This window comes from Phocoena sinus, chromosome 16 (genome assembly GCF_008692025.1).
Source record: "Phocoena sinus isolate mPhoSin1 chromosome 16, mPhoSin1.pri, whole genome shotgun sequence".
Lineage (NCBI taxonomy): Eukaryota > Metazoa > Chordata > Mammalia > Artiodactyla > Phocoenidae > Phocoena > Phocoena sinus.
The window spans coordinates 50569066-50584994 of NC_045778.1; the positions used below are offsets into that span (position 1 = coordinate 50569066).

Sequence of the window (15929 nt, forward strand, 5' to 3'; positions counted from 1 at the left end):
CAGCTATTCCAATTGCATACGTGCTCTGGAAAAGCAACAGCTGGCTGCATATTACTCACCGGTTTATCCTTGATGGTGGGGCTTGACACGCACAGGTACAGTTTCCCATCTTCTTCTAGGCAGGCATCTATCAAAGCTTGTACTGAGCTCTCCTCCTGGAACAGCAGAAAGGCATAGCCTTGGGGAGAACAAAAACAAAAGGGTAGGGGGAGGAATCAGTAAATTAAACTCAAAGTACCAATTAAAAATTTACCTATTGTTTCACTTTGGCAAATTCTTACTAAAATCTAAGAACTTGAAGTGGGACACAGGGAAGTAAGAGTCATTGAGACCCTCATGTGTTAGGTACTCATAGACTTTACCTTGTATTGGGTATTACAGGCACTGTATTAGGTGCTCATAGACTTTACTTTGATTAATTTCCATAATTACTCAGGGGGGCAAGTTCAGAACACATCTATGGAATTTCTATTAAATAGGTTTGGTCATCTTTAATGAGAGCAGGCAGACTCACCAATGGCCTGAGCCACAATGGCTCAGGAAACAAGCATCACCTGCCCTCCAACTTCCACCAAGCTCTAGGCTTGACACATGCTGCAACATGGATGTACCCTGAAAACATTATGCTAAGTGAAAGGAGCCAGGCACAAAATACCGCATATTATATGGAATGTCCAGAATAGGCAAATCTAGAGAGACAAAAAATAGATTAGTGGTTGCCTAGGGCTGGGAGAGTGGAAGGAATAGGTACAGTGTTTCTTTTGGGGATGATGAAAATCTTCTAAAATTGATTGTGTGGTGATTGCACAACTGTGAACATACTGGAAACCACTGAACCGTACATTTTAAATGGGTGAACTGTGAATTATATCTCAACAAAAGTTGTCAAAAAAAAAAGCTCAACAATAGGCTAATGTGTCTTTATATGTTATATCTGATGGTGATGCTCTGTTTCTTCAAGGATATTCTCCTGTCTCACGGCTGAATACATGATCTGTGAATGTGGACACGAGCTGCAGGATGTCCATGGACACAGCCAGCTTTGTTCAGTTCAATTCAGTAAGATTTACTGAGCAACTGTTACAAACGAGACACAATCTATGGATTATGAGGAAAATTGAGATGAACAAGACTAGGTTCCAGCTGTCCAGAGACTTATATGATAGAAGAAACAGGCTTTTAGACAATTAACTTCTTGCTACAAAGCTGAGGGAGATAAACGGAAATAAAAAGTACTATGGGAACCCAGACAAGCAAGGAATCTGACTTGAGAGAATCAGCAAAGACGTCAAAGAGGATAATAGATGTTCAAGGGGCCAACTGTGGCACTTGCTGCTACACTGGCATTCATGAATGGCAGCTGAGCAAAGGCCCATGATGAGCTAGTCTAAACCTGAGTATTCAGCTGTTCAACCTCTCTACAATCCCTTCAGCTTTGCTAAGTCTCTCAGCTGTCACCTCCACTCCCAGTCCTGCTACTGACCTCAAAGGAAATCATCACCAATAAGACTCTCCTCTGGCACACTGTGTGCCAGAAAGATGTGAGTGGTGAAGAAGGATAAGAACCCCCGTGTTCAGAAGCTTCTCACACATCAAACAAAGATGCTAATCAACTGGCCTAGAAGCAAAGCTCTCTGGAGTCCTGGGCAGCATGTGATGACAGTGGCAGTGGACAGTGAATAATGGGTACTCTTTATCCTTTTCCCCAACTCCTCATCTACTATACAGAGCATCCAAGCAAACAGAGTAGGAAAAAGATCAATCATTATTCAGCACACCAGGAGTGGCCAATGCAACAGGCAGAAGCCAATACGAAGCGGAAAGCACCAAGCCCACAGGAATGGGTATGGAGCTACAAGATGGAGGCTGCCTACATGGCAGGACCCAGAGCTGTTTTCTGGGCTTTGCTCCCAGGCTAGATGGGTCAAAGGATTCAGCAGATGGCCAGGCAAGAACAATAAAACTTATGTGCAAAACTAGAAAGGATAATACATCATTTCTTCATACCCCCTCTCTTTTCGAAATAGTATCAAACGATTACCAAGCCCCAGCGAATCTATTAAAAGTTCAATGTTTTCATTTAATGTGAGAACATTAATTACACTTGCCAAAGAGAATATCTGAGGTCAGTGGGTTAAAAAAAATGCAAAGATCACAAAGAGGAGGTCTCAGCATGTCCTCTCAAACCTCCTGCCTCACCAAGTTAAATCTCGGTGCAAATCTTCCACAAAGGTCCTCAGAGGCATGCTGAATATATTGTTCTTGGAGAGGACCCTGTCTGTGTACAGTACGCGCAGGCACATCAAAAAGGCCTGGGGATGGGGCAGCTCAGTGAGCTGGGGTTCTCTCTAGCTCCTTGCCTCTGCAAGGCCACCGAGCTGGCTGCAACTTTCCTGCACATTGCTGCCAACCTCTTACAATCTTCCACACCAAATCCCACACTGTGTTCAACCTGGGCATCAGAGGAAAGGGAGGGTGTCTCCCCATAGCAGCTGAGTAGCTACCACAAAATCACACAGATTTTTCACTCAGGCCTGTCTCACAGCCATAAATGACAACACTGGCAATAGACAGAGTAAAAACAACTGGGAGTCACAAGTAAAAGCCTGCTACAAATATTATTACCAAGGAAAATATCTACAACTTCTTTTCCTTTCCCAGGGAATGGGCCAATTTCTTCAGAATGGCTCTTTTACAACAAATCATCTCTCCTCCCTGATCAGCAAGCTGCTACTCTCAGTAACAACAACATTCTCTTAGCACCAAAGATAAGGGGTGTAACTCAAGTCCAACCATTTCCTTCAACCCTGCCTCCTACCTCAGGCCTTTCAACCAAAACAAAATTCACCAGAGACCCCAACACACCCATGAAAACAACTTCATGATACGTTCACCTACTAAAACACCTTCTGATATCTCAAGGTCAACCAAACCCAGACAACAACAGAAATCAGAGGATTAAAAAAAAAAATCAGGAAGGAAGAAAACTTCAAACACATTTCCCTTTTGATCTTCAGAAATTCGAGGCCAAAGTAAACAAAGTAGAAAAAGGTTCCTTCAAGAATAACAAGGGGGCTTCCCTGGTGGCGCAGTGGTTGAGAGTCCGCCTGCCGATGCAGGGGACATGGGTTCGTGCCCCGGTCCGGGAAGATCCCACATGCCGCGGAGCGGCTGGGCCCGTGAGCCATGGCCGCTGATCCTGCGCGTCCGGAGCCTGTGCTCCGCAATGGGAGAGGCCGCAACAGTGAGAGGCCCGCGTACCGCAAAAAAAAAAAGAATAACAAGGTCAATGTGAGATGGACATTAAATCAATGATTTACTAAAAGGCAAATTCCACATGGTCCTACAGAAAGAGTTCTGAACTAGGAGTCAAAATGCCTGGATTTGGGTCCTAGTCCTAACACTTACTGGCTGTGTAGTAATAATAGCTAACAGCTAACATTTATTGAGCATCTACTATGCACCAGGCACTGTTTCTAAGTGCCTTATGTGTATTAACTCGTTTCATCTTCACACACACTCTGAGATAGTCACTATTTTAAATTCTGTTTTACAGTTAAAGAAACTTCAAGAGTGATTAAGCGACTTGTTTGATGGTGATTGTTCTATCACCCAGTAAGTGGTGGAATCATGGACTTGAATGTTAAAGTTTCTGAGTCTCAATGGCCTACATGGGAAAAGAATGTAAAAAGGAGTGGATATATGTATATGTATAACTGATTCACTTTTCTGTACAGCAGAAACTAACACAACATTGTAAGTCAACTCTACTCCAATAAAAATTTTTAAAAAAAGTTTCTGAGTCTTGGCTCTTTTATCTGTAAAATGAAGATTATCCTACAGAGATGAAGGCTGTGAGATGATATATGTAAAGTGCTTTGAAAACTAGGATATCGTGCAAGTGTCAATTTTTCTTTTACTGCATTTTCAGTTATTTTTGTGATAATGTAAAATTAAATTATTTTGCATATGGTCTCATTATAAAAATCAGAGTTCAGATTAATGAGATACTTTCTTCTTTGCATTTGCAAGCATTTGGTGAATAAAGGGAAGTAATCTAGATACTAAAGGAAAACAGTTTTTGAATGACAGGCTAAATAAATATTACTGTAAAAAATCAATAAAGTGACAATATTTGCTTTCATATATCATTAGCAAGTTCTATTAGGAGAGAGAATCATCCAATGTGGTACTATTTGCTGATCTTCATACACTCTTTAAATAAAAGCCTATTATACCTATAAATCAAGCTCCTCAAACTGTCACTATGATGGCAGGTTCTTCTGTTAGTTTGAAAGGTATAAAAAAAACTTGGCCCAAAAGTTATAAACTCCCTCTGTTTTCCCTTGCCCTCTGAGCCAGCCAAGAGATAACAGGATTATAAAAACTCAAGTTTCAGAAATGGTGACCTTCTTACCCAAGTACCTAAGAAGTGTGGTGAGCTATGGGAGGCCCTCAACTCAGAGCCAGTCTGTAGGTGGAAACAGGGGCTCTGGGGAAGCAGTAGGAACTCTTGGCATGGTCACCATCACCACCCTGGGTTATGGGCAGAGCAGGAAGCTGCTTGCTTTCCCACTGGTGCCAAATAGGTTGGGAAGGAAGGGTAGAACAGTGAGGGATTTTTGGACAAGCCTGAACTGACCAATGTACTTCTCTGGGGTAAAGAGGTATGGAGTGAGAGAGGGGACTTAACTGGGATAATTCCATTTTATTTGACCAAGTTTTTGAAGGATAAATTTAATTAAAGATATTTTTCTTCTTAATACCCAAAACACATTGAGTATAACAACCTCCAAAATGTTCTTGGCTACCTTTCAAAAACAAAGCTTCCTGAGCTCTTAAATACATAATTTTTCATGTTATAATTTTTTTATACTTGATCCCTAGTACAAAAAACAGTCACCACCAACTTCACCACCACAAACACCAGTTACTAAGTGCTTACAATGTGTGACGCACTTTGCCAATAATAAACACTTTACCTCACAGTAATTCTATGACGTAAATACAGTTGTTATTATTACCATTTTACAGATGAGGAAACTGAAGCTCTGAGAGGTTAAGGGATACCTCAGATTAAAACCTAGAGATTAAATTTGGGATTGAAATTTAGGTCAGCTTCCAGAGCCCTCATTCTTTATCCACTAACTTATACTGTTTTACCTAAAAATGATGAGATAAAGTTTTCAATATCACTAGCAAATAAATACCTGCCTATTTATTGTCACTTTTGTGACAGTGATCATTTGACAGTGGTTTAGTGGCATGAAGTGGTCACCTGTGCTTTAGTCCTACAATTTAAGGTCTATGCAGATATATTTGCTCTAAAGCCCACCAAAACTATATTAAGAAGAGCTATAAAACCAAATAATCTCAGCTCAAAAAAAAAAAAACTATATTAAGCAGAGCTGAAATGATGAATTTCAAAATAATCAGAAGTTTAGTTTTAGTTTATTTAGGTCAATCGAATTATCATATTTAGTAAAGATGCTTATTGTTTTCAATGTATTTTTAAGTTGTATATTTAGAATGAAGGCTCTTGAGGGAGTTAAAGAGCAGATCTCACTAAATTAGACTTTAATAAAATGGACATCACCATCACAGTGATCATCAGCTTAAGCAAGTATCTTCAATGGATGCTAAAACCATTGGGTAAATCTGGGAGGGGATACAAGATACTCGTGCTATCTTAAGGTATCACTTTGAAGATGAATAAGTATTTGCAAAGGGAGAAAAAGGTACTTTCACAGTGGAGAAATCTGGCAGACAGCACCATAACCAAATGATCGCTCCGAACATCACCAACAACAGGGCAAACCGACATCATGTGCCTGTCGTATTATGTCCTTCTCGGTGCAGCACGTCATCTGCTAAGAGTGTTGCCCCTGAATCTAATTATGAGGAAACAAACCTATCATTCCAAATTAAGTGACAGTCTATAAAACATCCGGCAGGAACTCTTCAAATGATACAAAAGACAAAAAGCTTAGGAAAGTATCTAAAGTAAAGGAGACTAAAGAGACATGACAACTAAATGTATGGCTAGACTGTGACTGGATCTCGGATTTAAAAAAAAAAAAAGCTCTAAAGGACATTACTAGAATAATCTGGATAATTCTTGTTCTCAGAAGACATATGGTGAATCATTTAGGAGTGAGGGGTCTTAATGTCTACAATTTACTCTCAAACGATTCATCAAAAAATATGTATGTATATATACATATACTGACAAAAAAAAAACAGAAAGCAAATGTGGCAAAATGCTAACAACTGGTGAACCTAGAGGAAGGCAGTATAGGCATTCACTGTACTATTCTTACAACTTTTCTGTACATTTTGAAATTTTTCAAAAGAAAAATCTGTGGAAAAAAATCGAAACCACAGGTTTCTCTGGAGAAGAGGGTAATATACTCTCTTATTCTTGAAAGAGGTGTGTGGTCTTCTGAAAGACCTAATAGTTCTTAAAATCAACTAATGCTCTTAGTGATTTATATGTTTTAAGTAGCAACTACAATGGAAAAACAATTCCAACTTGTAGAGCTGTGCCCTGAGCTATGGCTACATTCATAAAACGGTGATTGACAAGGGAGGACTGGTTTCTGATGACAGGAGGTCAGCCCCAGAAGGAAGGATCCAAGGTCTGGACAGAGAGAGAGATCGCTCCTTGCACAGAATCCAGGCTCCCTGATTTCCTGTGACCTTCCTAGAGAGACCTGAAGGGCACCTCTCCAGCCAGAGCTGAATGAGTTCAGACATTTTTGGCACAAGAAGTCTGTTCCAAACATTCTCCCTGACCTTGGCTTTCAGGTCAGAGGACCTACCTGGTTTGCCTCAGGAGTCTTTGCCTTTGGATTCAATTCAATAGAACCAAATATGTTTAGGAGGTACAAGGCAGGATACTAGGCACTGAAGTTAAAAAGATGAATAAGTCAAGAAAGAACCCTGCCCTGGAAAAACTCAGCCTGTAAATAAGTGACTGAGAAACAACAAGAAAAGTGCTAGTTGGGATTATAGCCTATAAAACACTGGTCAGAGACAAATGGAGCAGAGGTGCCCAAACATCAGGGAAAGTCATACAGTAAAGGCCACATATGGGCTAGAGGACAACTGTTTTTCTAGGAAGCAAGGGCAATCCAAGTTCATGAAACAGCACAGGCCAAGTCTTCAAAGGGCCAAAGATTGGCTTATTTGGAAAACAGTGAGCAGTGTGCATTAGTTAAGAGTATAGGACTGGGGGTACCAGGTGGGAAGAGATGAAGCAGTTCATCAACCCCGTCTGCTGCCTGGAGAACACAGTAAGTCTCTGAACTGGATTCCTTATTCATTCTTCTCTTGGATGAGAACCTCGGATCTCCAAGACTGACTGAACACTTACTATGCACCCTAAGCAATGCAGGGGAATTCTGACATGAGCAAGTCCTTGTTCTCAAGAAATTTATAAACCAGTACATGAAGGTCATGAAGAATAAGTATAAAGAGAACTCTAATTTAGGAACAATGCATTCAGGACCCTTAGAAGTATTTTCTAAGTGTATTTTTAAAAGTTGGATTTCATAGAAGGAAGACAGATCTTTCAGTGAAGAAGACATGGATAGAGAAATCAGGGAAGACTTTCTGTCGGTGGTGGCACAGGAGCCAGATCTTAGGTGGAAAATTGGATAAGGACATTTCAAGGGAAGGATTTAGCCTAATTAAGATGTAGAGATGGCTCAGCAGGTACTGTCCATGGATGCCTAAACATTCCCCTTGGATTCAGAACCAAACATGTTTCTTTGATTGTATTTACTACAAAGAGCTGAGGCTCAAACATTTTGGCTCAAGCCTGTTTTGTGTTTTCTATTACACTAGTGACTGTTTCTTGGTGGGCTTGTTACTTGGCAGGCAGGGGTGGGGGAAGGTGAGAATGGACAAGAAAACAAGTCTGATGGGTAGAACCACCCCAGAGTTGAAAACTGGCAGTCTACTTCCTGTGTTTTTAGTAAAGTCCTGCAGTCCAGGGCAGTGACCTGGGGCATTTGGGCTTAAAGTCTGCTCTGTTTACGTAACCACACATTCCCTATATAAAGAGGTCCTTGTGAAGTCTGCCAAATCTGTCAGTTCTAGTCACAGTCAGTTCTAACAAGCACCTGACCAAGAAAACTGAGATCAGACTGGGGGTGTGGGAAGGAACTGGTCAAACTAGTTGGGCAGCTTTATTTTTACTGAACAATGTATTTTCATCAGGGGGAAGGACACTAATATTATTTAACCTCTATGAAGCCTAAGTGCTGGTGCATATGTACACTGTCTCACATAATCCTTTTAATAACAATGAGCAGTATTAACTCAGATGAGTAAACTGAGGTTCAGGGATTAAATAACTTGCTTAAGGTCATCTAGCTGGTAACTGCTGGCACCCATGTCTAAGTCCACAAATATCTAGTTCTTGCCCCACTGCTTGTTGCTCTGCCTCATGCAGCATCAGACAATTGGCAAATTCTACATTTTAACCCAGTAGACGCTTCCCTGAAGATGAAGCTTTAGTCCAGCCCTGCTTGTAGATTGCCTGAACTCTGACAATCTAATTTCTCCTCCTTGCACTTTAACGCTCCTCTGATGAGTTCTTAATGCTGCTGCCAATGGGTTTTCTTGGCGTCACCATTTCTCCTCAGGATGAAGGCTATCCCGTTCTATTTTGAAAGACAACCTAAGTCTTTGCTCTCAGCTTTCAAAATGTTTCACCAGATCCTCTCAGTCAGCTTCCCATTCTGAACTCTTTCAAATGATACATCCTCTCTTTGTCTCTCTTGCTCATAGCCTTAGCCCTATCCAATTCCTGTCAGCAAGTCCTGCCCCAAGCTACGCCCTCTTCTAAAACATTCTCTCTGCCTCAGCCTACCCAATTTGCAGCTGGCATTTCAGTTCCTGAATTTTACTCTCTTCAAAAGAACGTTCTCATGGGGGTGGTTTTGGCTTCTCTGAACTAAACAAGCATCCCTCCCTTTCCAGTACCTCTGGCTGGGGATAGCATAACAAGTACTGCTGTGACACAGTACAAGATGTCTATGTTATTTAAGTGGCTGCTCATCTTTGTCCTGTGGCCTGTACATTCCTTCTGCCCGTTCCGTTTTATACAGTCCCTCAAACTATTAATGCTTTGAAATCAAACGCTAACTCTAACAGTTCCTCTTTAATATAACGCAAAAGAGAGAAATGTTTAATAGAACAGTTTAAACTGAGGGTGTGCTAAGCTTTTAAAAGCAACAATAGAATGCTGCTCCATCTGTTCAAAACAGGACAAAACAGAACAAAAAGTCCACTCTTGCTGCTCTGCAATACAGTTTCCATGTTTTTATGAGAAAATCCATCCGGAGAGCAAAAACTTCAATCAGTCAAATATTAAAATATAGGATTCATAATTCACCAAAGAGTATGAGTACTATAAGCCAGGACCTGCATTAAAAAAAAAAAAAAAAAGGGGGGGGCCAAGTATTACTCAAAAGCTTACAAACTGCAAAACGTTAAGTACACGCTAAAACTCCATTAGGTTCCCAACTCGATCAGTTTATATAACTCAGAAGGTGGAAAAACTTGGAATCTGGGCCTAAAACAACACTGACTTATTTTCATCCAAGTTACGCTACAAGGGAAAAAAATGTGAAGTTTGAAAACTTTCCTTTCCAAAGCCAGATTTAGACAAACTGATGGAAAAAGGAAAGAGATGCTGTGAATCCAGCCCACTGTAGCTTCACAATGACCTATTTTGCCCATTTCAAGTAGAGTCCTCTTTCCTGTTCTTCAAACAACATCTCCTTAGCTGGTCAGATCAAAGTCAATCTGAATCCCATGTGGCCCGGCTTATGCCAGGTTCACGAACCATGCTGGTATTGTATAAACTTCCATGCCTGCATGACCTTGGTCACAAGGACTGGCAGTCAAGTCAGCCTGACCAGTGTACAGGACATACGTGATCACCAGTAGAAACAGCCACTTAGAAGTACACACTTTACTCAAGGTGGGAGGGAATCATCAGAGCGCAAGGCATGGGTCACTCTCGCATAAATATGCATGACTGTTACTGTTCGATCCACCTGGCTGTGCACCTGAATTGCTAGGGCTGAAGCTGGCTTCCATACGGGCTGAGGATGCCAGCACCATCGACTTAACACAGCTTCAGAGCCATGTGGCCAATCGCCTGTCCAACATCTGCAGCTGGCTGCTGTCCCCGCCTTTGCCCCAGAGGTCTCTGCCAACAGTGGTATAGTGTAGCTGTGCTCACTGCCCAGGAGATGCCAGCTCCTCTCCCTGGCCCCAGCCCCACCACAAGAGGTAAGACTGTTTGTTGGCAGTATCAGGAGCAGCTGCTTGGTTCAGAACCAGGCAGGGGTAGAAGGCTCAGGGTAGGTAGACATTTTTTTTGTAGCTCCAGTAACAGCAACTTCGGACATGCGCTATTCTCCCAGGGGGCAATGAAGGAGGTGATGCTAAGCACATCTACCATCATAAAAGTTTGCCCTGCCCAACTTACCTTCCTAGCTGCCACATTCCCAGTCCCATGCTCAAGGAAGCAGAGCTAAACCATTTGCTTCTTTTATTTTTTATTAAGCAGTCAGGGATTCTAAGGCCACTACCATTAGGATGGCCTATGTCATAGCAAGGGGTTAAAAGATGAACGGAACCAATCAGATTCCCTCTGGACTCCGACTAGAAATATGAAAACAATTTGCCCACTGGAAGCACAGAGAGGAGCACACATGCAGAGAAGAGCTGAGTCATGATAATGTGGAACATTACAATGAAGAATTAATAGCTCCCACTGTTCAAATCCTTGCAGCCTGCCACCCCCTAGCACAGTCTCCATGACACCTGGTTGTGTCACAGCTCCTATTTTTGGGCTTTCCTTGTCACTCATAACTACTTCCCCAATTTGAAGGAGCACAATAGAACCCTCTGATCCTCATGTCCAGAAATGGTGTGGTATCACCCCAGAGGCAAAATCCCATGGTTAAGCTATAGCTAAAGGGCAGCTCAGACCTATAGCCTATAGCCTCAGCCTAAACCAGCTCTTTGGAAATACCCCAGCTATGTCAGTGTGGCCAACAGAATACAAGAATTCAGGAAAAAGCCAAAGATCACTTTCATTTTTAAATAGCTATGAAAGTGTGCCATGGGTCATATAGCTTAAGTTGCTAATTTTTAAATAAAATCCAGCCCTGTACATAACAGCATAATTTATCAGATTATACAGTTTAAACCTATCTTCCTTTCCCACAAATTATATACCCTAGCAAAACAAAAATTATTTTCTTGGTAATTCACCAGGTAAAATAGTATAAACTATTAGTCTTCCCAGTTCAAGTCTGTCTAATAAGAGCTGTGTGGTCCTAGGAAAAGACATATCACCTCTTTGAGTCTTAGGTTAAAATAAAGGTTGGGGCTTCCCTGGTGGCGCAGTGGTTGAGAGCCCGCCTGCCGATGCAGGGGACACAGGTTCGTGCCCCGGTCCGGGAAGATCCCACACGCCGCGGAGCGGCTGGGCCCATGAGCCACGGCCGCTGGGCCTGCGCGTCTGGAGCACACGCAACGGGAGAGGCCACAACAGTGAGAGGCCCGCGTACCGCAAAAAAAAAAAAATAATGAAGGTTGAATTAGAATGAGACGATCTTTAGGGCAACTCTAAAATTTGATGGACTCTACAAGCAATGAGCTCATCATTTGCAAAGATAAAATTCATCCATTAACAAACATCTGAGGGCTAGCCGTTGATGCAGGTACTGAGTATAGAGCAGTGAACAAAACATAAAAATCCCTGTTCTCATAAAACTTACATTCCAATCTGGAAAGCAGAAAAACACATATAATTTTTTTCAGGTTGTGATAAAATAGGTACTTTGAGGAAAAATAAAATGAGGGTAAGAGGTACAGAGAGTAAGAGGGTAGAGGGGCTGCTATGTGAGATGAGGAAGTCAAGAAAGGTCTCCCTGTGAAAGTGTCATTTGAGCAGAGGTCTGTCTAAGGGAAGAGAGGAGTGGTCCATTCAGAAATTTGGGGGAAGATGGTTTTAGACAAAAGGAAGTACTAAGCCCGAGAAGCCTCAGTTTACCTCAAGGAATAGCAAAGGAGTCAGTGTGGCCATAGAAGGTAAGGCAGAGAAGGACAGAAGATGATGTCAAAGAACACCCAGGACTTGACCGATGAGACCCAAGAGGAAAAGGTTTAAATGTTTCATGTACAAGATTCATATCGATGTGGTTCCTGGCTTCTGCAGGGGTCCATTATATTCCAAACACGTAGGCAAAAAGGTAAGTCCACAACTGTAATGTACCATTTATCTGACTCGGAAAATGTGCTGCAGATGTCCAAATTAGCATAAACTTCATAAAGAAAATTGCTTTGGGAAGCCATGTGATATCAAATCCGGAGTCATTAAGATTTTCATTTCTTTTAACTCTGGTTAAGCTTCTGCTGCAAATTTTTCCTAAAGAAAATACTATGAAAGGAAAACCACACACAAAAGGATATATTAACAGAAGCATTATTTATAATAGCCTACATAACCAACAAGCAAGTAAATTATGGTGCAGAAGTAGGTTAGGCAGCCACTTAAAAAATATGAAAATTAAGCAGAAACTTGGGAGGAAGGAGAATGGAAAACTGTATCTCTGCTATTATTACACTCCCACAAAAAAAGATATATATGAATAAAGACTGGAGGGAAACAAAACTGATGATGGTTGGCTCCACTAGGGAGGCAGGATTATTCTAACTGCTTATAATATAACACTTGTTCACTGTGGCCAGATTGCTTTGTTCTGCTTCTACTACTTCATTAAAATATTAAGGCCTAGAATTAGGATAACAATAGAAATTACTATGACCACGTACTTGACAAGAGGGCCACATGCAACTCTATTCCATGAAGGACTTCTCAATAACGCTGTGATATCTGATGGTGCTGACTATTCTTTCTTGAAGCTTCTTTCCTTGCACCTCCATAGCCACAGACATACCCCAAGTCCTTCACTCACTTGCATCTCCACTGCAATGTCCTCTTTTTCTTTCTGGTTCCTGACAAAACCTACTTATTAATGGCTTTTCATTTTCTTTTCCCTCCACGCTATAAAGATGACTCGCAAGAGATGTGTATCTCCAGCTCCAGACTCTTTTCCGAAACTCCCTAGCCACAATTCCAACTGCCCATTAGGAATTTCCTCTCAGATAAGATGTGAGGACATACCAAACTCTACAGATCTTCAAACATTTCAACACTACACCAAACTGGTTTTCCCTCTGCTGACTCCCTCACATTCAATAGTGTCACGATTCTCCCATTCAGTGGAAGGAATTTTAGCACAACCCTGCCATCAAATCTATCACCATCATGATTTACTCTATCAGTAAGACCACTGGTCCCTTTCTCCCTTCATTCTAGTAATACCTCAATGCTACTATCTTAGGAGTTCATGGTCCTTATTACTTCTTATGAGCTTGATTACAGAAAACAGCTAAATGGTTTTGCTGACCCTGGCTAAAAAACCAAAACCAAATACTAAACCTAACCTCTCCCTTGCTTAAAAAAAAAAAAGAAAAAAAAAAAGTCTTGAATGATATCTGAGCTCTAAGAAAGTATCCTATGTGCACTGTCTCATTTAATCCTCATAAACCCAGAAGTGGTATTATTGTTTCCACTTTGTAGATTAAAAAAAAAGAGAGAGGGCTTCCCTGGTGGCGCAGTGGTTGAGAGTCCACCTGCTGATGCAGGGAACACGGGTTCGTGCCCCGGTCCGGGAAGATCCCACATGCCGCTGAGCGGCTGGGCCTGTGAGTCATGGCCGCTGAGCCTGTGCGTCTGGAGCCTGCGCTCCACAACGGGAGAGGCCACAACAGTGAGAGGCCCGCGTACCGCAAAAAAAAAAAAAAGAGAGACACAGGACTTCCCTGGTGGCACAGTGGTTAGGAATCCGCCTGCCAGTGCAGGGGACACAGGTTCGAGCCCTGGTCCGGGAAGATCTCGCATGCCGCGGAGCAACTAAGCCCGTGCACCACAACTACTGAGCCTGCGCTCTAGAGCCCGCGAGCCACAACTACTGAGCCCGAGTGCCACAACTACCGAAGCCCATGCGCCTAGAGCCCATGCTCTGCAACAAGAGAAGCCACCCAATGAGAAGCCCGCGAACCGCAATAAGTGTAGCCCCCGCTCGCCGCAACTAGAGAAAGCCTGCGTGCAGCAACAAAGACCCAAGGCAGCCAAAAATAAAAATAAATAAATTTAAAAAATTTTTTTAAAAAAGAGACAGAGAGAGGGAGAGAGATTTAGGAAGATTAATAATCACCCCAAAGATATAGCAATGGCAAGTAGTGGAACAGGAATTCAACCCAGGCAGCTGACTCCAGAGCCTGTACTCTTTACTACCTACTAAAAACATAGTGATGTTGATTAGTATTTTGTATGAATGCAGGATTTGGTTCATGCGCTAACATTTGGGAGAACGTCCCTCTCTCCAGGACTCACAACTCCAACTCTACTATTCCAGAAGTAAAAAGCATGAGAATGCAATCTCAGGAAACTTCCTCAATATTTTGATTAGAGTTGAATTTCTTTTCATCATCAAGAACCAAAGGCAGAAAACACAAAGGAAGACTTTGCTTCAGCTTTATCAATAGCTATTTGAAAGTTTGTTTGTTTTTTTGCGGTACGCAGGCCTCACACTGTTGCAGCCTCTCCCGTTGCAGAGCACAGACTCCGGACGCACAGGCTCAGCAGCCATGGCTCACGGGCCTAGCCGCTCCATGGCATGTGGGATCTTCCCGGACCGGGGCACGAACCCATGTCCCTTGCATCAGCAGGCGGACTCTCAACCACTGTGCCACCAGGGAAGCCCCAATTTGAAAGTGTTTTAAACTGATATTTCTATTTGATCCAACTCTATTCTGTCTCTACCCCAAAGACAAACACCACACAAATGCCTTTGTATCTACTCTCTCTGGGGGACTACAGCAATTCAGGGAAGGGAAAATAATCGTACTTTTTTTTCAAGACTTTCTTTCACGTCATTTTCTCCACCCTCATAACATTCCAACCATACTTCCTTCCCTTCATTTCTTCAAAGGTAATAAAGCCCTTTTCATACTCACTATTTCCCATATGGTACTCCTCTGCTTGGAACTTGCTTCCCTACGCTTTCTAGTTAACTCCTCAATTTTCAGGTCTACTTAATCGCTATTTTCTCAAAGAAGCTCTCTCCATATACCCAATCTAAGTCGATGTCCCCCTTTTAGAGTCACCGCACTCTCCATTTTTTCCTTTAGAGAACTATTATAGATTTATAATTGTGGTATATTGTGACTATTTGACTTCTTTAATTTCCCCCACAGGACTCTAAGTTCAGGAGGTCTGAGAACATATCATGAAGACACGATCTGATTTCCATGCCTTCTTTTGCCTCCAGGTTCTCAGAGGTGCTCTGGAGAACACCAAGCAATTACCTGTTTGTGGCCCACAGACAAATGATCCAGAGGGCTCTGCATATCCTCAAAGAGTTGATCAAATGCCTTAGTGGCTTTGTGCTGGAGAGAACCCCAGTCTCCATCACCTCCCACTCTGCTGGCCCAACAACACTTAAGGGGACAGCTGACGTGCTTGGTCACTGTTTCTCTACATGGATATTAAGTTCTCCACAGTCCACTGAAATGGCCATGGTTTTACAAACCGTACTCCACATCTGTACACGTATACTTGCTGGATACATGAATGGTTCTGTTTATTTCATTAGGCATACACTTTCTGAGAAAAAGACAGGAGGACTCAATAGTGAATGGTTCATATTTTCCTCTTATTTATACATAAGCCTAAAGCATACAGCCAAAGGAACTGTGCCTTATGGCCAAGCTGAGGTGACCTAAGAAAACTATAATCGGCAAGAGGGGGATTACCAAAAAAGCACTGACCT

The 15929-nt window shown here is 42.1% G+C and overlaps 1 protein-coding gene across 4 annotated transcripts in view; it reads right to left on the bottom strand.

Annotated features, from left to right (window-relative positions):
• CPEB3 (cytoplasmic polyadenylation element binding protein 3) overlaps positions 1–15929 on the bottom strand; it is a 179220-nt gene that overhangs the window by 46666 nt on the left and 116625 nt on the right. For all 4 annotated transcript variants that reach the window (XM_032608004.1, XM_032608000.1, XM_032608001.1 and 1 more), the window contains one exon: positions 60–178. In XM_032608004.1, the coding sequence (XP_032463895.1) occupies positions 60–178 (119 nt within the window). The remainder of the gene's footprint in view (positions 1–59; positions 179–15929) is intronic.